Genomic DNA, 23,425 nt, shown 5'->3' on the forward strand with positions numbered 1-23,425 from the left:
AGATTAAGGAATTTAATGTTTTAAGAATAATAATTAATTATTATTTTTATTAATCAAGAAATTAAATATATATATTGAGGAATTAATTAGGTAATTTAATATTTTAAGAATAACAAATAATTATTATTATTATTAATTAAGGAATTAGTTATATATGGAGGAATTATGGGACAGTCAACCTTCAAATTCTAATTGACTTTTTTTTATATAATATTTTAAGATATTAATTATTTATAATAATTAATGTATATGTTTAAGAATAATCAATTATTATTAATAAAAAATAATAATAAGGAATTATATATAATTATTACCGACTAGATTTGATAATAATAAGGAATTATATATATAATTATTACTAAGGTGATTTGAAGACTTATATATATAATTAAGAAATTATGATATGAATATTTAATTAAGGAATTCAGTTTTTAAAATAATAATTAATTGTTAGGATCTAGATCGCTGATAGTGGACCGGGGTCCGGCTAAAGGATAATCTCTGACTACACTCAACGGTTGCCGCTAATTCGGTTAAGAATTAACACCGGTTTCAATACTACACAAGCTGTCACAAACCCTTGAACCGAGTTCAAGTGCGGAAGTGGTTTGTTTCAGATTGAAGCAACACACACACGAGATGGATATAGATGAGATTTGGAGAATATCGGTTTAGAGGTTAGTGAGGCGGTTAGGATAATATGAGTCGGTTAGGATATTGAGCCGACAGGAAATAAAACACAGGACACAGGTTTTTGTGGATGTTCGGAGATAAAACTTCTACGTCACCCCTTCTTCTCAAACCACGGGAAGAATATTCATTAAGGAATACTCAAAAACAATACACGATCGAGTCTTATTTACTGCTCGATAATTACTCTTACAACTCTCACAGAAATTGTAATACACTTCACAAATACACACAAACTTTGAATCTTTTAAAGAGATAAGGGCTTTTGATCACTTTGTAACTTTGTAACTTGTTCGCTCACAACACACTTAACTTGCTTCTTCAGCTTCTACTTTTATAGGTGAAATGTGTCAACGGTCACATTTCTTCAACAGATACCTTCAGAGTAATCCTTGAATCTGATTGGTTGAGCAGAGGGTCAGCATAGCATTAAATGCGGTGTAGGCTTCTAAGGCATGAAGCAGACCGGCTTGATTTGTCTTTGCTTGATTATAGCAACTGTTGGTTGGACAGTTGTCTGTACCTGGGAGGTTGCTCCTTTGACTTATACCAGAATGGTAACTGTTTTTCAGGCAATATTCTGCAGCCTGCAGCGTATCATCAGACTTGTATGAATATGGCAATGTCAAAGTCTGATCCTCTGATGTAATCTTCTGTATATACTTAAAGTATTTGTTTGCACCAATTTGTACACTGTTTTCAATTTGATGTCCTTGACTTCTTTCTCTAAATAGTCTTCTCGTTGGATTTGGATTGTATTCTTCACTTGAACTGATTATGTTTACAGGTTGTTCAGTTAAACTGGATAGCTTCAGGTTTTGTATTTTGCTTCTTCTAGCCGGCTTGATTTCTTGACAGGTTGGAGTTCTTGACCGGTTGGAGTTCTAGACCTACACAATAAGTGTGTTCTGATAAGTTTTTTATTAATCGATCAATTTTATCTAACATTAATAATTATTATTAATTAATGAATTCAGATTTTTTTTAATTAATAATAATTAATTATGACTAATTATTAATTACAGAATTAAAATAATAATTATTATTATTTTAATTAGCTAAATATTAAATAACTGCAAATATAATAATACATTCATATAAAATTAAATTCATATAAAATTAAGAATTAAGTTAAAATAAAATAAAGTAAATTAAGAAATTTAATATATATATATATATATATATATTTTGATTTAAGAATTATGTAAAGAAAAATATACATGTTGATATTTATCTTAATTTATAATTTAATTAAGATATTTATTATTTATGTTAGTCGGAATAGAGAAAGAAAATATTTAGTATTATTAACTTTATTATTAATAATAATAATTTATAATTAAAAAATAAATAAAAATAACAAAAACTCTTTCTTATATTTATCAATAATTAAGGAAATAAATTATGATATATCAATTAATATAATAATTGATAAATTTAGAAATTTAGAGTTATTTATATCTTTTATATTATATTTTGATGAATAATCAATCATGTTATATTACACATTGGAATATGTATATACATATTTCGGTCTTTATATATATATTGTGTGAATGAATATTAAGAAATGTTTGAGTAATTATTAAAATCACAATTATTTGTTTTGTGATGTACGCATATGGAATTTATGCGATTTTGATACATAAAACAATATTCGGATTTTCGGTATTAATAACACATTCAAAATTTGGTACAATTTTAGGCCCACTTAAATTTATAATTATGCGGTTGTTAATCAGCCTAAAGGAAGGTTAATAATTGGTTGGATTACAAATTTAAATAATGTACAAATTATTAATTTATAGAATATATTTGTTTTATAAGATTAAGATGGTTGTGTTTGTAACTATGCCATTATTAATCGGACAAAAGGAAGTTTAATAATTGGTCGATTTACACACTTAAAGTATGTACATAAGTTATTAATTTATTAAATCAATTAATTGAAACAACATCCTACCAAAGTGGGCTCTCTTATGTAGATTAATATATTTTATAAATTAAGAAGGCAGTGTGTATGTAATTCATGCGGTTATTTAATCGGCCTAAAGGAAGATAAATAATTGGTCAGAATAACATTATGCACATGTGGTAATAAATATGTAACAATTATTCGGTGTGCCATGTGAATAATTGGACTATCCAAAGATAACCAATTATTTGATAGGACTTATTGTTAATATTTGATTATTACAAAAATTATCGTTTGCAAGTTAATATTTAATGTCCAAAGACTTAAATATTAATGTTGCATTTGTTATCTTATGATGAGACGTACCAATATTTTGAATTTACGTTATTATTAAAATTTTGTGAGTATGATTGTTCATTTGTTTTGTTTTCTAATTAAGTTAACACTTTTGCTTATATGGTTTTTTGTCAACATCTTAAGTTCATTTTAAATGATAAAGTTTTAAGGCTATCTAAATTATTTTTTATTTTTTTTATTTTTTAAGAATTATATCTAAAATGATTAAAATTGTTAAGGGTATTATTAGAATAAATATTTAATAAGAAATACACCATAATATATATTTTATTTTGTTTCAAAATTAATGCATTAAAGTCAGAGTTACACTAATGTATTCTCATGCATCTAATTTGGATTCTCTTATTCACACTTAAGTTAAATGATGTGAATTGTAGTTGTCTAAAGAGAGACTTAATCTCTATATGAACTCACATCATATTGTGTGTAAGAAAATAAATGATTGAAAAAAATAAATAGTGTTCACTTAGCAAATACCTTAAAAGATAATAAAGTAATAAAGTTGTAGAATTACATTTATTGCACCTAAAAGAAAATTACTAAAGAAAGTGGTGCATAAAAGAATACATATTATAGTTTGTTTTGTTTGTTCTAAGAGTAATTTAACTTCAGTCCTCAGACACATTTGATGAGAACTTAGGTGTTACTATTTAAAGTGAGTGTGTTAATGTATGGTTGAGTTAGTTGTTAAACGTCATTTGATGGTGAAAGAAACATCGACGTGAACAATGAAAATTCAAATTAAATATAAAGAATTAAGGAACAATTTCAGATGCTCTTTATTTGAAAACAAATATTTATGGAATATCTCTATATAATTAATTTATATGGAAAGAAGAATTAGTAACTACAACTTATATACAGAATAAAGTTTCAACTAAAACGACTAGTGAATTCTTTTGAGGGTTGTCCAGTTAAAGTTAGGCCTTATAGATCCAAAGAAAATAGATTGGACTAAAGAATTATTATATATTCTAAAAGGTCTAGAGACAAATTTTAGTCTCATAAGTATTTCAAGATTAGATTTGAAAATGAATAAATACAAAATACTCCGTAAACAAGAGTCTAATGTATGCTCAAGATTATATGAATCAAGAAATTAAGTATAATTATTATGTTGGACAAATACTTGAAGGATCCTGGTTTGGATCATTAAGAAAGCAACCAAACAAGTAATGTGACATTTTAAGAACAAAACATTACATACTCATATAGTGAAATCGAATCGGATAAAAATCATATGGTATTTTGATTCGAATTTTGTTGGATACCAAAACAAACAGAAATTCGTGCTACATAATTTTAGTTTAATTATTAGTTTAAAGAATTAATTATTGTAAGAGTGTTAAGTAGACACTCGAATTATTTTAAGTTGATGGCAGAATTTATTAGGTGTTTTGTGGTATCCAATTAAAGAATCTGACTGCAAAATTTTGTCACGAGGTTGCAAATTATGGATGATATAGGAAGACCACTAAAGTTATTACGTGACAATAATTTGCAGTTCTTTTACTTTAAGAGTAATATGAGTTTGACTAAGTCGAACTATTTGGAAAATAAATAATTCAGAATGTTTACTTATCTATTGAGCATATTTGGACAAACTCTAAAATTATGGATCAGTTCTCTAAATATTTGTTATCCGAGGTCTTTCATGAATATATTATTCATATGGATATTGCATATTTAGATGATATACATTTTTAGTGAGAGTTTTTATTATGATGCTTGTATAGATATAATTTGGAATTTATGTGCACATTAAAAATTCAATTTCTAAAGAAATTAAAATTTTAGTTTTTTTAAAAGAAATCAAGATTATAAAGTTATTCAGATTGTTCTCTACAAGGAATAAAGGAGGACCAATTGATATTAGACATGTTAAAGATCACACTACATGTTAATCCACACTACACACTCATGTTTAATCTATGTTATTTGATTGTATTGATATATGTGACTATTGAGGGTTTAGTTACGAACTAATTTAGCTACGAACTAATGTAACAAAAATCGTTTTAATCCTATGTTGATATAATTGATGGACGAGGTTGATATAGATGTATTTAGAAATGATAACAATATTTTGAGCTCTTAAGGTTATAATATACAATTGAAGGAAATATTATATGACCCAAGTGGAAGATTGTTGAAATTATTTCCAATATTTGGGTACATATATTATTTAATAATTGTATATTAGTTATTATCATAATAAATATTAAAGCCCAATTAAAGTGATCTATTAAAAGATAAAGATTATGGGGCTTATTTAGACATCTATAATAAATGTTGTGATATATTTGTGTAGAAGCATAAATACCATTTATTATTTTATTGATGGGCCGAATAATAAATGGGTATATTAGGGCTAAGTCCCCCAACCCATATAGATAGCCTATTGATTTGTTTCTATCATCGAACAATAAGGTTTCTGTTCATCTCTCAAGAACACTAAAGAAGGGCTATCGATAAAGGGTTGGAAGACTTAAACCCTACCCACATCAGACATTTTGATCTAGGACCAGATCCAGAACAAGAAGATCCACATTCAGATCCAGGTCCAGATCCAAGGTCAAGAGAAGATCAAGAAGAGGAGAATAACGAAGAACGACTTAATGAACCGTTCTTCATTCTAGATTCAGGTACGTTTCCGCAACTTATGTTTATCTCAATTTATCGACATAGAGTATTAAGATTTTAGAACTAAAGAATAAAGATTTAGATTAAAGAGACTAACATATGATTCATTAACATCCTCTCACACTAATACACATTTCATGTTGATTTTCTTCCTCTATATAATAAATTTTTTTCTCCATTTCATAGGAAAAAAAGTAGTCATATCCAAGTAAATTAAAAACTAAGATGTTATGAAACACATGACAACAGTAATGCTTATTTAATATAGGAATAGAGAAAAAGAAATAGAACGTATTTTGATCAATAATTTAGTTGACCTAATTATAATTCATCTAATTAATGAGAGAATAGTTGAAATTGTATTTAATAATTCAAACTGAAGAAGACAAACATCATCTTAAGAAATGATAAAAACTCAAGTGGATTAAAATCCAAGCCAATAGGCTTTTTCTATACTTTTAATTTCACAAAGAATTCATTAACATAAATTGGATTGATCATCCTTTATTTTACAAGCTTTCTTCCTCCCACAATCACTTTATACAACATTTTTTGTTTTTAAGGAATCCTACTTGTGATCATTAATATCCCTACACACATTATGTTCATTTTCTTCACTTTTTTTTATAGTTTTTTTCTCCATTTCTTAGGAAAGAAATAGTCATGTACATAACATGGGAGCATCAAAATTAGCTGAACTAAAATTGTTGACAATTTCTCATTTAAATTAAAAATTATTTTAAATATAGATATGGAAACGTCATATATATTTCCATTTATTAAAATATATTTCAAAATCTCGTTACAATAGAGTTGAAATAAATATGAAAACACAAATATTTTTACACAAACTCAACTCAAGAAACAAAAATAAAACATTTCACACAAAATTGAAATTTAATCTATAAAGTATAAAGTTGTAACTTGTCGCAAAACGTCTTCATTACATCAATTTCTTATCATGAATCTCAATTATTAACATAGAGCAAACACTAAAAAAAACTTCGCAACTATATTTTCAAGAACCACTAAATAATACAAATACTTGGTTGCAAATTTGCATTAGAGTTTACACTAACTGTTTCAAAATCATTTCCACTAAATTCATAAGTAATGCAAAAAAAATCATTTTTTCTAAAACTGTAACTAACCATGGTTAATATATATTTGTCATATGTTTTGCATTAAATGTTTTATTATTAAATCCGTTGTGTTGCAATAAAAATTCCAATAAGATGAATGTATTAAATAATAAATATATAATTAACATAAACTGCAATAACGTATAAAATTATGAACTGCAATATGTTTTGCAAGAGCCAATACCGATTATATGAAAATTAAGTAATAAATTTTGCATCTTTCTATTAAAGTAATCAACAAAAACTGCAGTACCTACATTATTTATATGAAACGTATCTTCAACAAAAACTAAAACTGTATTAGATTATAAAATTACGTAACAAACTATTTGCAATAACATATTAAATTTCATATTACAATAATCTTCATAATATATATATTTATAATTTGCATAATGAATTACAAATATATCTGCAATTTGATTTGCATTATTTCGTTTGAAATTCTATTTAGATTACCCAATTTATATTTTCGATTATATAGCATTATCATTTACATTATACTTATGTAATTGATCTGCAACTTTCTTCGCATTATCACAACTAACATTATATTATTGATAATACTGCAACTATTCCTGCAATTATCTTATTCAAAATTTAGCAACTATTAACAATAATTTATACAACTTCATTTGCATTATTTGAAATTCACGATTTTCATAATTTAATTGAATTGAATTTAAAATGATTCATGTATATAAATAATAACCAGAATAAGTTATCAATTCTTAGTAAACTAAATCATTCATTACAAATTTGCAAAATACATTTACAAATTAAATTCATCAAGTACGCATTGAGTTTGAAGAACAACTTTGTCCTGAAATAGTTCAACTTTGGTTGGACTCTAACATTTTAATTCTTAGTAAACTAAATCTTTCATTACAAATTTGCAAAACATATTTACAAATTAAATTCATCAAGTACGCATTGATTTGAAGAACAACTTTATCCTGAACTAGTTCAACTTTGGTTGGACTCTAACATTTTAATTCTCTCATGTCGTTCTACATGTTCTACTTTACATTTATCAACTTCTCCATTCTCTTTCTATGTAATGTAAAATGGTTGATTTTGTGATTTATAATGTATTTCTTTCAAACCCAAATTTTCATCAAACATATTTTTATTAACTTTAAAACCATTTGTAATTCTAACATGTAATAGTAAATTATGAGTGTTATCTGTTATTGGTCTCTCTTAATTTGAGACATAATTAAAATAATATTGACACTAAAAGTGGCTAAATTAAGGAGTACTCAAAATGGTAAGTTAAATTTTGAAGTTAGTATAATAAAATTATAAATAATATATAAATTATGGCTAGTTTGATTCATCTTATTCTCAGCTTATTGACGCCTGCTTATTCAGCTTATTTTTAGGTACGTTTGAAATGATCTCAACATATTTAATCGTTAAGATTGGATATGTTTGATTTAACTTATACGCCTAGATTATTTAATTTTTATCTTTATAATATTATTTTATAATTAATATTATATATATATATATAATGTTATATATATTTTTATTAATTTAATTTTAAATATTAATAAATGCTTTAAATTAAAAAACAAGTATATATTAGCAAAAAAATTATATTAATATATTATTTTTTACAAACTTTTGTTAATATATAAATTTAAATATTAATAAATGACTTAAATTAAAAAATAATATATTTTAAAATAAATTATATGAATAAAGAAAGTAATTTATTATTATTATATATATTTTTCACCTTTCAACACTTTCTGACACAATATTTCAATTGTCAATTTATTTTTGGGCTCTCTCATTATTATCATTCATTTCGGTCACGTTTGATTCATCTCAATTATAATCAATACTTTTAAATAATTAACTAAGGCTAGTTTAATTTCTAAAACTATACAAAAAGGCATCGAACGGCACGATCGACACGATATCATTTAAAAAAACTCTGGAGATTTCAGCGAATTCTCTCATCACGAATGGCACGATTGAAACAATCGACACGATTGAAACAATCGACACGATTGACACGAATGACACAATTGGCACAAACGGAATGATCGGCATAATCAGAAAGATATCAAGGTCGCGGTTCCCTTGTGGTGTTCGCGATTTCTAGTCGCTTTCGGCACGATCGGCACATTAGGCACAATCGGCACGAACGACACAAACGACACAAACGACACGGTAACTCTAATAACTTGGTCTTTCATTTATCTGTAAAACTTGATTGGAAAGTTAGGGTTTCTGTTTTATCCTATTATTCAATAGCTAGGGTTTCTAGTGTATCATGTTCTATAATTGCTCTGTTTTGTTACTGTTTCTTATTCTTCATTAAAATGGAAAAAAAACAATAAGAATAAGGAAATCAAAGAATTTTTTATGGAAGGTTTAATGGAGGGAGCTGAAATTGAAATTGATAGGATTCCTAAAGAAATTATCCAAGAAAAACAGGAATGCAACAAAGGTCATGAACCAATTGCTGATAAAAATTCTGAAGAAAATGTAGCAAGAAATCAGGGGAAGAAAGAAAGAATTTGGAATGTTGGTTACAATGAAAGAGCAAATCTCTTTGGACTGAAAAATCAAATTACAAAACTCCTGATGCACGCAAAGAAAGGCGAGATTATGCTCAATAAAGAAAAAAATGCAGCAAACAACCGTCCAATTGAATGTACACTATCTTAAGGACTGGAATTTACTACAGAAGGAATAGTATGAAAAGATAGTAAACTGGTCAGTTGAAAAAATGAGGGAGCTGATGAAGTCCCCTAAATCTAAGACCTATACTATCAGGAGCAATTCCAGTTGGAGAGTAAACGAGGTCTGGAAAAATAACACACGAAAGAAAACAGAGGATCATGCTTATAAAGGAAAAATCTACTTAGGCAATGTTAAAACAAAAGTGAAGGTACTCAATTCTACTTTTGAATTTAAACTGCCATCTGAAGTAGAAGAAAAATGTGTTAAAGAATGGGAAAATATAGTGGTTACAAACAACATAGGGAAGAATAGAGTATCATTCTCAGTCACCTAGGAAGCCTTAATGAAACAATGAGAGCATAAGGGACTAGTTAAGATTTTTGCAAATGTACATGATCTCTATTTTCTGCAGTTCAAGAAGGAATCAAACTTGGATGATATTTTGAAATATGAGCATACTTATATTGGATCAAATTGTATGAAGTTGGAGAGATGGTCTGAAAATTTGAACCTGCTAAGCAAACAAAAAGAAACAACTCAAATATGGTTTAAGCTTTGGAACATCCCATCACACATGTACACTGCAGAAGATTTAAGTCACTTTGCAAGTTTATTGGGAAAATCATTATACATGGACCCAATTACAGAAGAAGGAGAACAACTTACCTTTGCTAGAATAAGCATTGAAGTGCATCTTTAAAGTACGCTGCTAAAGAACATGACAGTAGTTGACATGAAAGGAAAGTCTACAATCAGGGAAATCTTATATGAATGGAGGCCAAACAGGTGTGTTTTATGTAATACTTTTCAACATGCTAGCACTAAATGTGAAAAAGCAGTTGAGGAAGAGCATAAAATCCTAAAAGTTCAAGAAGAAGAAAAGCAGAAAAATAAAACGGAAGAATCAAGAATCAAAGAGCATATTGGGGAAGTTAAAGAAAATTAGCAAGGAAAAAATACAGAGGAAGAAATCAAGGAAGAATCAGAGAAGGAAGAAAGTAATGATGTAGAGGAAGAAAGCAAGGTAGAATCAAATAATGAAGAAATCAACGAAACTAAATACTGAAGAAGATAAACCTAAAGACAATGAAGATGAAGAGATAGAAGATGAAATCAAAGATACAACAAAGAATAAAAATACAAAGGAAACTAAGGTTGTTGATCCTCAAACACGTAAAACTGAAATTGAGAAAAATAGTAACAAAAGCTTGAAATCCTAAAGAAGAATACATTTTATTATGTTAGTATGAGTTCATATAGAGGAAGATTAAACAATAAGAGCCAACAAACATCATCATCAGCTTCAATTCAATCTCCCTTAATAAAGAACGCAAGAAGAATAGGACGTGGAAAAAGGCAATATGGTCAAAAGACGAATATGAAGACAACATAGGTTGGGATAGCTAGATGGTAGTCTTTGTTCATTATAATCTATGTTTTGTAATGTGATTTGACTGCCACTATTCAGAAACTTTTGGGTCTTTTGTTTGCATCTTACAATCAAAACTAGGGTTTGTCTAGTTTTGATTATTGACCCCTCCCACTTTTGGGCTTTTTAATGAAATGGTGTTAAACCGTTTTCCCAAAAAAAAATTCTAAAAAAAAATCAGTTTATTTATATTTCATACTTTGCTTAATTATTTTATATATTAAGATACATATATAAATAATAAATAAAATATATTTAAATGTATGTTTTTCACCACATACTTGAGTTTGCCATTTATTTTGCTCGATTTAACATCATATTTAGTCAGAATGAATTTTTCATCTCAAATTTTTATAATTCAAAAATACTCTCAATTGTTAGTTCAAAATTTTCTAAGTGTCTCGTTTCTCTCTCTATCACTCATAAGGTTTTCTTATTTTATTTTCACCACTGGTGTTGTATTTTGTTTTCTTTATCATCCTATTTAGTTTGATTGATTTCTAATTTCAAATTTTTATAATTTGAATAATATTTGCATCCGTTAGTTCATAGTTTTCTAACATCGAAGAGTGTTTAGTTTCTCTTTTCACCACTCATCTCTCACCCCATCTTTTTTATTGTTCACTCTCATAGGATTTTTATCATCGAAATTTATCTCATTTCTCTTTCCACCATTCATAAGGGGGTCTCATTTTATTTTTACCACTCATATTTGAGTTGGTGTTTTGTTTTGTTCGGTTTATCATCCAATTTAGTTCCATTAGATTTTTCATCTCAAATTTTTATAATTCAAATAATACTCGCAACGGTTAGTTCATAGTGTTCTAACATTGGAAAGTGTTTAGTTTTTCTTTTCACCATTCATCTTTCACCCCATCTTTTTTTATTGGTCACTCTCATAGTTTTTTTAATATCGGAAGGTATCTCGTTTCTATTTCCACCACTCATAAAGGGGTCTCATTTTATTTTCACCACACTCAAATGATCTCTCACCCCATCTTTTTTTATTTGTCACTCTCATAGTTTTTTTTAACATTGGAAGGTATCTTGTTTCGTTTTCCACCACTCATAAGGGAGTCTCGTTTATTTTTACCAAACTCATATTTGTGTTGGTATTGTATTTTGTTTGGTTTAACATCTTATTTAGATTGATTTATTTATTCGTCTTAAATTTTTATAATTCAAATAATACTCTTAGTCGTTAGTTCATAGTTTTTTCTAAATCGAAGAGTGTTTCGTTTCTCTTTTCATCACTCAAAAAAGTATCATATTTTTTCCCACCAATTATATTTGAGTTGTTATTGTGGTTTATTCGGTTCAACATCTTATTTAGCTGTATTGGTTTTTTTGTTTCTATTTTTATAATCCGAATAATACTCTCAATCGTTAGCGGGTCGTTTATAACTCATATCCTCTAATTTGTTAATAATATTTATTCAAGTCCTTAGTTGTCCATTTCTTAGAAGCAAAGGACATGGTTTTATCAGATCTAGAGTTGATTTTTATTTTGTAATAAAGAGTTATTGAAACTAATATTTCACACGGAGATCCACTTACGGGTATCCTACTATAATTTGTTTGAGTTTCTCACATTTTCGTTCATATATATATATATATATATATATATATATATATATATATATAGATTGGAAATTAGCATTTAACATAATATTTTTTTAGGTAGTGTTTAATTCGTGGTATAAATTATCTAGTACAAATTGTAACTAGGATGATTCTCATGCGATACACACAGATAAAAATATAAACAAAATAAATTCAATAAAAAATATAATAATTTTAAACATGTATTTAATGTTTAAAATTCTTTATAAATCACGAATAATATATTAGAATAAAAAATAGAATATTCTCATTCCACATTTATTTATTTCAGTAAAACAACTCATATTTTCACAAATCTCATCACATATTCTTTCCCAGTGGACCTTTAATCTCTTGACCTTATACTTTACTTTGGTTAAATATAAAATCTCAAATATTACCAATATCTTTTTTACCCTCACTTTAGCCCACCAATGCTCAATCCACCTCTCATCTCGTGACCTTAAATCACTTTGACTGACCTACCATCTCATTCCATATTTATCTACCAATTCAAATCGGAATTCTCATCTCATGACCTTAACTTTCATTTCGGTCAAACAACTAATCTTCTCGCATATTTTAACCATTGATAACAATTTTTTCTCTAAGCGACCTCTCATATCTTTACCTTACTTTCACTTTGACTTATCAAAAAACATATCATTCTACATTTATCCACCAATCACAATCGATCACTCATCTCTCGAAGACCTTATTTCACTTTATCAAACAACACATCTTCTCACATATTTTATAATATATAAAACCCGACATTCTTATCCTCACACTAGCTAACCATATATTTCATTCCATATTTATCCACCACAATCGACCTCTCATCTTGTTACCTTACCTTCACTTTTACTAATTAATCATCTCATTACACATTTATGCACTAATTCACAATCGACCTCTCATCCCGAGACCTTACTTTCACTTCGTCAAACAACCCATCTTTGAACAAATTTTACAATATACAACCCGATGTTCTTTATCCTCAATTCAGCTAACCATCCATATCATTCCACATTTATCCACCCCATAATCGACCTCTCATTTTTTAACTTACACTTTAATCAATCAACCATCCCCAACATTACCAATCTCTTTTACTCTCACTTTGGTCACCAATCCCCAACCGACCTCTTATCTCGTGACCATCTCCACACATATTTTACTATATACAACCTACTTTTTTATTCTCACTTAGGTTAACTAACCATCTCATTCTATATTTATTCACACCCTAATCATCCTCTCATACTGTGACCTTACACACTTTCATTTAGGTCAAATCATCCATCTCCAATATTACCAATCTCTTTACCCTCACTTTGACTTATCAATCCCCAATTAACATTTCATCGTGTGACCTTACTTCAGCTAACCATCCATCTCATTCCACATTCATCCACCCAATAATCGACCTCTTATCTGTGACCTTACACTTTGGTCAAATAAACCATCTCCAACATTACCAATCTCTTTTACTCTCACTTTGGTCACCATATTCCAACCAACCTCTTATCTCGTGACCCATCTCCTCACATATTTTACAATATACAACCTACTTTTTCATCCTCACTTCGGCTAATTAACCATCTCAATCCAAATTTATTCACACCTCAATCAACCTCTCATAATATGACCTTACACACTTTCATTTCGGTCAAATCAACCATCTTCAACATCATTAATTTCTTATACCCTCACTTTGACTTATCAATCTCCAATCGACATCTCATCGAGTGAACTTACTTCAGCTAAACATTCATCTCATTCCATATTTATCCACCCCAATAATTGACCTCTCATCTATGATCTTACACTTTGGTCAAATCAACCATCTTCAATATTACTAGTCTCTTTTATTCTCACTTTGGTCAGCAATCTCCATCCGACCTCTTATCTCGTGACCTATGTCCTCACATATTTTACAATATAAACTTCTCATACTATGACCTTACACACTTTGATTTCGGTCAAATTAACATTTTCCAATCTCTTTTACCCTCACTTTGACCCATCAATCCTCAATTGACTCTCATCGCGTGACAATTCTTACTTCAATTAACGAACTATCTCATTCCATATTTTTATCCCATCAATATCAAGACTTTACTTTCATTTCGGTCAAACAATCCATCTACTCACATATTTTACAAAAAAACTGACTTAGTTATCCTCACTTCGATTGACTAGGCATTTAATTACACATTTATCTATCCTAATTGAACATCTCATACCGTGACCTTACACACTTTCATTTCAGTCAAATCAACCATTTTAACATTATCAATCTCTTTTACCCTCATTTTGACCCATCAAAATCCCCAATCGACCACTCATCGGGTGACCTTTACTTACTTTGATTAACCAACCTTCTTGTAACCCTTAGGAATCCCGCACACGAAGGCATGCGGGCCTAGGGTGGCTCGAGGTTCGATAGTTTCAACATTGCTTAGTGTGTTAGGCATCGTTTTGATAATAAAATATTATTTTAAAAGATTATGATAATTCTTGGTAGCTATTAAAATTAATTATAAAATAATTAATTTTTGTTCAAATTTTAATAATATGGGGTTTTATAGTAATCAAATAATAATTTAATTTTATGAAATTTATTGATTTAAATTAATTAAACATAGTTAATTTAAAATATTATTAATTTAAATACAGAGTCGCCAATTAATTTTTGAAAAATCAATAAAAATGTGTACATGTGTAAACGTATTTTTCACAAGAATTTCGTATTGGTGACGAGGAACATGAGGATGGGCAAGCTACTGCCAACTCTAACCTACTCCTTGTCGGAAAAGAAACGGAAATTCCTGCCAATTCTCCATCAGGTAAGTCCTCTGATCATAAAAAAACTATGGATAACATCGTTGAAAGACCGGCCTGCACGGAACGATCTATTCAAGTCAGCTCTCACGGTGTACTACCTATTCAATCTCGCGCTCTCGGTTCCACCCAATCCACACCTGAAGAAATCCTAAGAATGAACATTGAGCAGATATTCCGAAACATCATAGCCCCATGGCAAGCATCCATGAAGCAAAAAGAGAGTGAGCATTAGCATTTAAATTTCATGATAAGAAACTAGCAAGGGTCTGGAAGGAAGTGGAACAGATCAAGCCAATTGTCTCCAAGACACTCTCGGGTGTCGAACTCATGTCCTCCCAACTATACGAACTAGTTAAATTTCAAAGCGTTGTCGATGCTGAGAGACTAAGGGATCATGAAGAGATTGCCCGCCGTATTCAGGAAGAAAAAGATGCTAAAGATAAAGCAGTTGAACTGGCCGATGAAGAGGTTGCTCGCCATCTTCAGGAGGAATTCAATGCCAAGGAAATAGTCGTGCTAGCACCTACAGCTAAAAAGATTAGGGTGGTTAAACGGAAGAGATTCAAGAAATCTAAGACAACGGAAACTGAAAAGTCGGTGATTGAGCAACCGGAGAACAAAAAACCAAATGATGAAAAGCCGGAAGATGATGAAGAAGAGGATGAAATACTACTGATTCGAAGGCGTAGACTTGCCATATCTCAGCCTCAACTAGAAGTACCCCCACTAGAGGTTCCTCGTAGTGCTCGGTCAAATTGCAGAATACGAAGAAATGGCAGAGCTCGGTCGCTGAAACTAACACCGGCGGTCAAAGAAATCAAAGGTTCATGAACAAATGGATAGAATAAGATCTCTCTCAACCGCTTTCAAAAATGAAAAGAGGGAGACACTAAATCCTATCCTCCTATTTATCTTTTACTTACTTAGTCTTTACTTTCTGTATTTTTGGGATTGAAACATCTAGTTTAAGTTTACTAACTCTATTTATTATGTTTGTTAAATAGGAATACCTCATGATATATCTGTTTTGAAATACTGATTTTGATCATTTTAATAATTAAAATAATTAAAAAGGGAGAAATTGCAAGAAAAACAGATCGTCGGTTTTCATAAAAACAAACTAGCTTTGATAATTTATTCTAAACTATCAAAGAGGGAGAAATTGTTAGAAAATTAACTTAATATAAGCAGCCAACGATTACAAGGTTTTGAATATTTAGATTAAATAATCAAAAAGGGAAAAATTGTTAGATAAATTAGATAATTAATTAGTAATTAATTAATTATCTAAAGAAGTTAACCAACTTAATTTTTATGCAGGATAAAACCGGAAAGTGAAACAGTTCGGTTTCCCCTTAGACAAATGCAAAACTCAGTAGAACGAAAACTGGTATCATATCATCGGCTCTATAAAAGATGGCGCAGCCGGTTATATGTTCGGTAATCTATCAAAGAAGTGGAATCGGTAGTAGATCGGTTCGGTAATAGAAATCGGCTTTACCGCGACCAGTACTATGTATTCGGCTTTATAAAGACGGCGCAAATTGATATTATCTAATCGGCTTTATGTTCGGTCATTTACAAGAAGCGAAACTGGTAGTGGATTGGTTCAGTAGTAGAAGTCGGTTCTACCGCTCAGCAAGCTGATCGGTAGTCTGACCGGTAGTATCTTCGGTTTTTAAAAGACGACGCAACCGGTAGTTTGTCCGATAGTTTATTCGGTAATATCTCTGGTTCTTATACATGACACGGAATCGGTAGTTTGACTAGTTTTTACTTTAGGAAACGGAACCGGTAATATCCATGCAACAGTAACTTGATCGGTTATTCACAAAGGGCGAAATCGGTAATATGATCGGTAGTTTGCCCAGTTAGACTCCAGGAAGCGGAACCGATTTTATGCTAAGACAACTTTACACTAAGCACAACCAACAATTTCCTATTTAGTGTTGGGTAGAACAATTTCGGTAATTACAGAGGGGAGCCTTCACATGTCCAGACTATGTTATTACCATTTTAATACAAGTCTGATGAAATCTTCTTAGGAGTAGAAGTCTTCCAAAAGAACTCAGATTACTATTTCGGTATAAATCCAATACAGTCCACTTAGAGTAGTTGTTTGTCACACTATTCTAGATAGCAAAAATCATTAGAAGACAAACATGTATGTTGATTGCTCATTGAAAATCATTAATCCAATTAATGCCATGTTGACTTATCATTAGACAAAATCAGAGGATATCCCAAGAATGTACTACAACGATCCTCAACCAATTAGATCCAAGAGACGAAGTACTATCAAAGAAATATATTCGTTGAAGATGAAGAATATGACCGTTGTTATATTTCTATTTAAGAGAACACAGCTCAACCGGATTAGAAACTGATCTTACCAAACTTAACCTTTTCGGAACTCTCTTGTACAACCTGTGATAACCCATTGCTTAAGTTTTCAAACTAGTGTGTGTTAGAAATTTAAGTGTATTACAATTTTATATATTTTGTGTGAGTGGTGAGTAAAGTAACTTGACAGAATCTGTTTCTGTTCAATAGAGTGTGCTTATTGAGAGGTCGAGAACGAGTAGTAAATAAGCCTCGGGTGTTCGACATAAGCATTGTAAACTGTTTGAATATTTTGAGTGAATATCCTTCTCAAAGTTTGAGAAGAAGGGGTGACATATGAGCTTTATCTCCGAACATTATCTAAATCATGTGTTGTGTTTTCCTTCCACTTTGTGTCCTCTTATTGCTGTCTAAACCGTGCTTGGGTTGCTTCAAGTTGAAACGATCAGTTCCGCGCTTGAACTCGGTTCAAAGGTTTGTGACAACTTGCGAAGTATTGAGACAGATTTTAACTTCTAACAGAGTTATTATAAACCGGTGTGTGTGTAAGCATTCGACCTAGCGAGACCCTAGTCTCTTTTGGCGATCCCGATCTAACACGTACGCGCTTCTACTCGGCTACAACCGGTTGAGTAGAAGTGCCTAGAGCGTCGGATGAGGACCCAACGCTCATCTGGTGGACACGAGTCCTACTACAACAGATTCATCTGTTTTCGGCTACACCCGATTACAAATTTATTTTTTTATTAAAACCTTAAGGATTTATTTAAAATTGATTTCTTTCACCCTTTTAGCTTTAATTTTGATCTTTTTAAATAAACAAAATATTAAAATAAATATGGTATATTTTACAAATTTATTTATTATTATTATTATTTTATATATATATATTTTTAGGATTTAAATAAATAATTATCTTTAGATGAAATTGATACAACAATTCATCAAAAGTATTTATTTTTATCCTTTAATTTTTCTAAAATTAGTTTTAGATATTATGGGTATAAAATTTATCATAAATAATTTTATTTTTATAATTTTGCCTTATTCTTTAATTAATTTGATTAATTAACATATTAATTAATTTTAATTAATTGTTTTAAATAGGATTTTGGTCATGGGGTTAATTACTTTGATTTTATTTATTTAAAAAGAATTAAAATTAATTATTTTAATATAATAAATTATAGTGTAGATTTTTAGTACTTACACTAAGTATTGCGAAGAGTGTTGCATTACGTAATTTTATAAGATATTGCAGTTTATTTATATTTTTATTTTTTAATAGATTTATCGTATTATAATTTGAATTACAATTTTAGTTACAAAAATTATTTGAAAAACATTAACTTGGTTAATAATTTTTTTTTTTTTAAATGTAAAATATTTATATTAACCATGAAAAATTATAATTTTACTGAAAATATATTTTTTTTAATCATATTTGGTTTTACTAAATGTTGTTGAAACTATTACTGTACTAGATTTTGCAATTTTGCAAGAGAGTTATTTGTAATATTTTTTTTTAATAATTGTAATTTTAGTTGTGAAGGTTATAAATATTGTCAAGAAAATTTTAAAAGACCATTTTTAACCGAAATAATATTGCAAACGCAAGTGTTTAACTAGTGTTTGTTGGGATGCTTGATTTAGAGTTGTGAATGAGTTCAGGTTAGGAGTCTGGGGATCATCTCTTTTACTTTTTATGGAACGCCTCGTTGGAAAGGAGCTGCTAGTACAACCTTAAAGGCCGGCCTATTCGGTTGATCCATAACGCGGTTTTCATTAACCTATCTGAGGGTTTGAGTTGGTTATGTGGGGATTCAATTGTGCTGTTTGAGGACCTGATAAGTTTTTATTACTTTCAATGGTTCTTGTTCTAATTTATCTTGTTTTTGTATTTCTTGGCATTTTTTGAAAACCCGAATATAACTCTCCTTTATTTTTTATCCTAATACTGTAAGCTTGATTTATAAGATTGGGTATATTTATTAGTTTGACATTCATATGAATTGACTAGTGTTAGGTTTTCTGAAATGATCATAATTTTCCATTTTCAATTCAAAATATTTAAATCATTTTAATTTCTCCAAAGTAAATTATATTTAATGTTATCCATACCATTAAATTTTAGTAAACATATTATGTTTTACCTTAAAATAAAATAAAATTAATTAAACCCTTCATTTTATTCCCTCAAGAAAAACAAATAACATGTAAATCTTATTCTCACAAGATGACCATGGTATGTTTTGGCCTCTTCACACTAAATAACCGCACAATACTGAGGATTTAGATGAATACATCAACATAAATCAACACATATTCCTCATAAATTATATTGCTCTTAGAGTAGATTTGGATAATTCACATCAATCAAAAGATAGAGGAATTGGCTCGATGAGGAGCAAAGTGACGCGGTCCTTATTTGTTCCTTCAATATTATGCCCATGTGCATCTCCATATTGATACATGTAATGAGTTATCCTCACAATATTTGTTATCATATCCACAAACTTTATCTCAAAAGGGCAATCGGGCATAGTTCGAGCTGTGTTTATCTTCTTCCAAATTTCTCTAACGAGACCTTTAATATATTCTTGAGCTTCTTCTTCTGAGGCGCCAGTTTCATGCATATAAAGTTGCACCGATTTTAGTACATCACCTCGTTCCAATTCTTTCTATTAGTCAAGATTGAAACATGAAAAGAAGAAAATACATATATTATTAATTACAACAATTATTGATCAATGTTTGATAACAAATAAATATTTAGTATATATTGCAATGAATTCAAAATTATTCATTATATTAATGTAAAGTGACTTGCCTTTGAAGTTGCCAAATCATTTACTAGGCGACCGACCATGGAAGGCCATTTGATGATTTCGTGATAGTTTTTAATTGCTTCCAAACCCTCTTCGGTGATGGGATTATTGAAAGTAGAAGCACAAAGAAAATATGCATGAGTAATCACCAAAGGAATTCCCACAGACATCCATGCATGGTTCAAGTACTCATTAAGAGAAGGCACATGCCCCTTATGGAACCACGTGGCTTCCTTCATATAGCAACCACATAAATCTTTCCACTGCATTGTTTCAAACAAAAGATAACGAGAAAGATCAATAATACAAAAAACAAAAATACGTGGAGCTAGCTATGTCGTGCATAGATATCTATTGAATATTGATATGTACTAAACTCTTATGTCACATTACAACTATGAATCCGAAAACATTAATAGCAACGGTAATTGTATAAGTTGGGAAGGACATGTACCCCTTTGATGAGATATGGAAGGGCGTGAACTCCTTCGTTCTTAAGAGCCTCATATCCCAATTCATTGACAGAATTAACATTGCCAAGAAAACATATCTTCATATAGTCTGGCAATGTTTCGACGAGACTCACATCCCATCTTCCAATTTATAGTAACAAATAGTTAGAGAACCAAATATTTGAATCTTCAAATAGATAATATGAGATATCCAACAAAACAAATAATTAATAGCAAAGATCTAGTATGAAAATGAAGGACACACATTTAACCTGAGAAAAGCATTAGTAAAGAGATCGAGTTCATCCAAAGTGCCATATACATCGTAAATATCATCAATGCATGTGATAAGGTGGTTGACCCTTGTTGACATCCTTCCGTAGTACGGAAATTCATTTTGAGGATCCGCCAAGGACCATAGGTAACATTCCATTAATCTATCCCTAAGGAAGGGCATTTTTTTGTCCCATCCTAAGTTCTCCCACCATCTGTATTATAAATTAATTCATGATGAGTTTAATAGTAGAATGAATTTCTCATTGTGGGGGTTGACATAAAAATTAGAGTGGGGAGTAAGGAATGGTAATATTATACGATTTGTTTATTATTGTAGTTAAAATTCTATTTGTAATTTTGTGTGGATGAAAAATGTCATTAGCTTAATTGGGTAAATAATTGGATATATTACATTGTTAAAGAATCACCTCGAAGCATGCTTAAGTTCTTCTTGATGTTCAGCTTGCACCATGTTGAAATCCAACTTAGCAAAATTTAGGAGGGTGTTATTCACATCTTCTTGCTTGCTATATGCATCTATGAACCACCTTGCCTCGAATCTTTTCATTGCCCAATGGAGTGGAACCTCGAGTGCGTGATTGACCAACATGGCCAAATTTGAATTCTTTATTATATTCAAGTTTTCTTTCAAGTGTTTTGCAGAAAAGTTTCTTGCATCATCTAATGCATTCTCTTCCTCTAATGCAAGATGCGAGGCCTCATACAAGGACAATAACCCCACAATATCTTCAGACAAGTGCTTCTTGAAATCCCCATTTTGGTCTATAAATTTGTCAAAAACATCTGTAAAAGATTACCGAGATTTTAGTCCACACATTACCCTTTCATCTAAGGTTGTTTCGTAACAAGTAAAAAAGGGCTGAGAAAATGTGAGTACTCTTCAAATATCTTACAAATAAAATGAGGCCTAAAATAATCATTAGCCTCTTTATTGACACAATGCATAAACTAAGATAAAGAATGAAGAAGTTGAGTACTAAGAATGTATTTGTAGTTTATGGGTACAATTATAAGAATATGAATTTACATAAAAATAAAGATAATTAAAAAGTTAGAATATATAAAGATTTTAAATAAGAGCTAGAAGATGAAAACCAACTAATTAAGTGGGGGTTGCCTTTTGTTTTTAATTGTCGAGTCTTTAATATAGTTAATTAATATTTTGAAAAAATAAATTGTGCAGGAAGTTATTAGTTACCTGGAGAAACAGTATAACCATGTTGTCTGAAGAGCCTGAATCTCAAAGATGTTTCATTTAAATCAAAAACTTCACTTGACCAATTTGTTTCATTGTATATTGCATCCAAACAACTCTCTATCTCTTTCTCAAAGTGATAAGACACTCCTAGTCTCTTGACTTTCTCAATGAGCTCTAATTTTTGGAATGAGGTCTCCATCTTTTCTAGTATCATTATTTTCACCTCTTCTTTCAGCTTTGCTGCCTTCATCTCATATTCTTCTCCCTATAACATAAATATTATATTACTATATGTGCATGATGAACTCACATAAATAAAATACATAGATTTAAAGAATATCATATATATTACCACATAGTTGCTGTTAAGGGACTGTATATATTCATATTTCCAAATGGTTGGACCATAGTTAGCACACCGTCTAACTATGGTTTGATCATCACTGAGTTCTTTCACGCTGCAGTTGATCAGCTGCTTGTTCCGACAATGTTGGTTCGTTGAAACTTTTGTTTGCCATGATAGTTGGTGGCCGACGAAGAAACCAACTGGTATACTCCGCAATTGTTGTTTGCAGCCAATCCGCGACTTCTCGGTAGTGTGGTAAAATTTGTGGGGGGAGAAAAAGAAATCCAGTGAAGATATGATCTTCATTTTGTACTCAACACAAAGATGGAGTACAAATTATGAGCTTAATTTGTACTTATAACTTATTAGGTTGCTCATCTATAAATAGAGAGAAAAAGAAACATTTTTTTGGTTTGAAAATTATGAATAAAATTTAATAAAAATTGTTTATTTTTAAATATAACGAGAAAAAATCCAATTTCAAAAATATAATAAAATACAAATTAGTTGGCTCCCAAGTATTCATGAAAAGTAAGAGTCCGGAACTAAACAAAAGAAATGAACTTGTTTTGAACTTACATCAAAAAGTTTGTTTTGATTCATTGTATTCGGAGTGACGTGAAGAGTTATTAT

General features: G+C 29.8%; 1 protein-coding gene across 1 annotated transcript; it reads right to left on the minus strand.

Moving 5' to 3' along the window:
- Nucleotides 1-20,005: 20,005 nt before the first annotated feature.
- On the minus strand, nucleotides 20,006-23,098 carry LOC124943181 (terpene synthase 10-like). The gene is made up of 7 exons (XM_047483731.1): nucleotides 22,799-23,098; nucleotides 22,447-22,711; nucleotides 21,656-22,031; nucleotides 21,224-21,439; nucleotides 20,954-21,092; nucleotides 20,502-20,762; nucleotides 20,006-20,352 (listed from the first exon to the last, which is right to left on the minus strand). The coding sequence occupies exons 1-7, from the start codon at nucleotides 23,096-23,098 to the stop codon at nucleotides 20,044-20,046; spliced, it is 1,866 nt and encodes a 621-aa protein (XP_047339687.1). The 3' UTR covers nucleotides 20,006-20,043.
- Nucleotides 23,099-23,425: the final 327 nt, after the last annotated feature.

The sequence above is a fragment of the Impatiens glandulifera genome, chromosome 6, assembly GCF_907164915.1.
Source record: "Impatiens glandulifera chromosome 6, dImpGla2.1, whole genome shotgun sequence".
NCBI classification, from domain to species: Eukaryota; Viridiplantae; Streptophyta; class Magnoliopsida; order Ericales; family Balsaminaceae; genus Impatiens; species Impatiens glandulifera.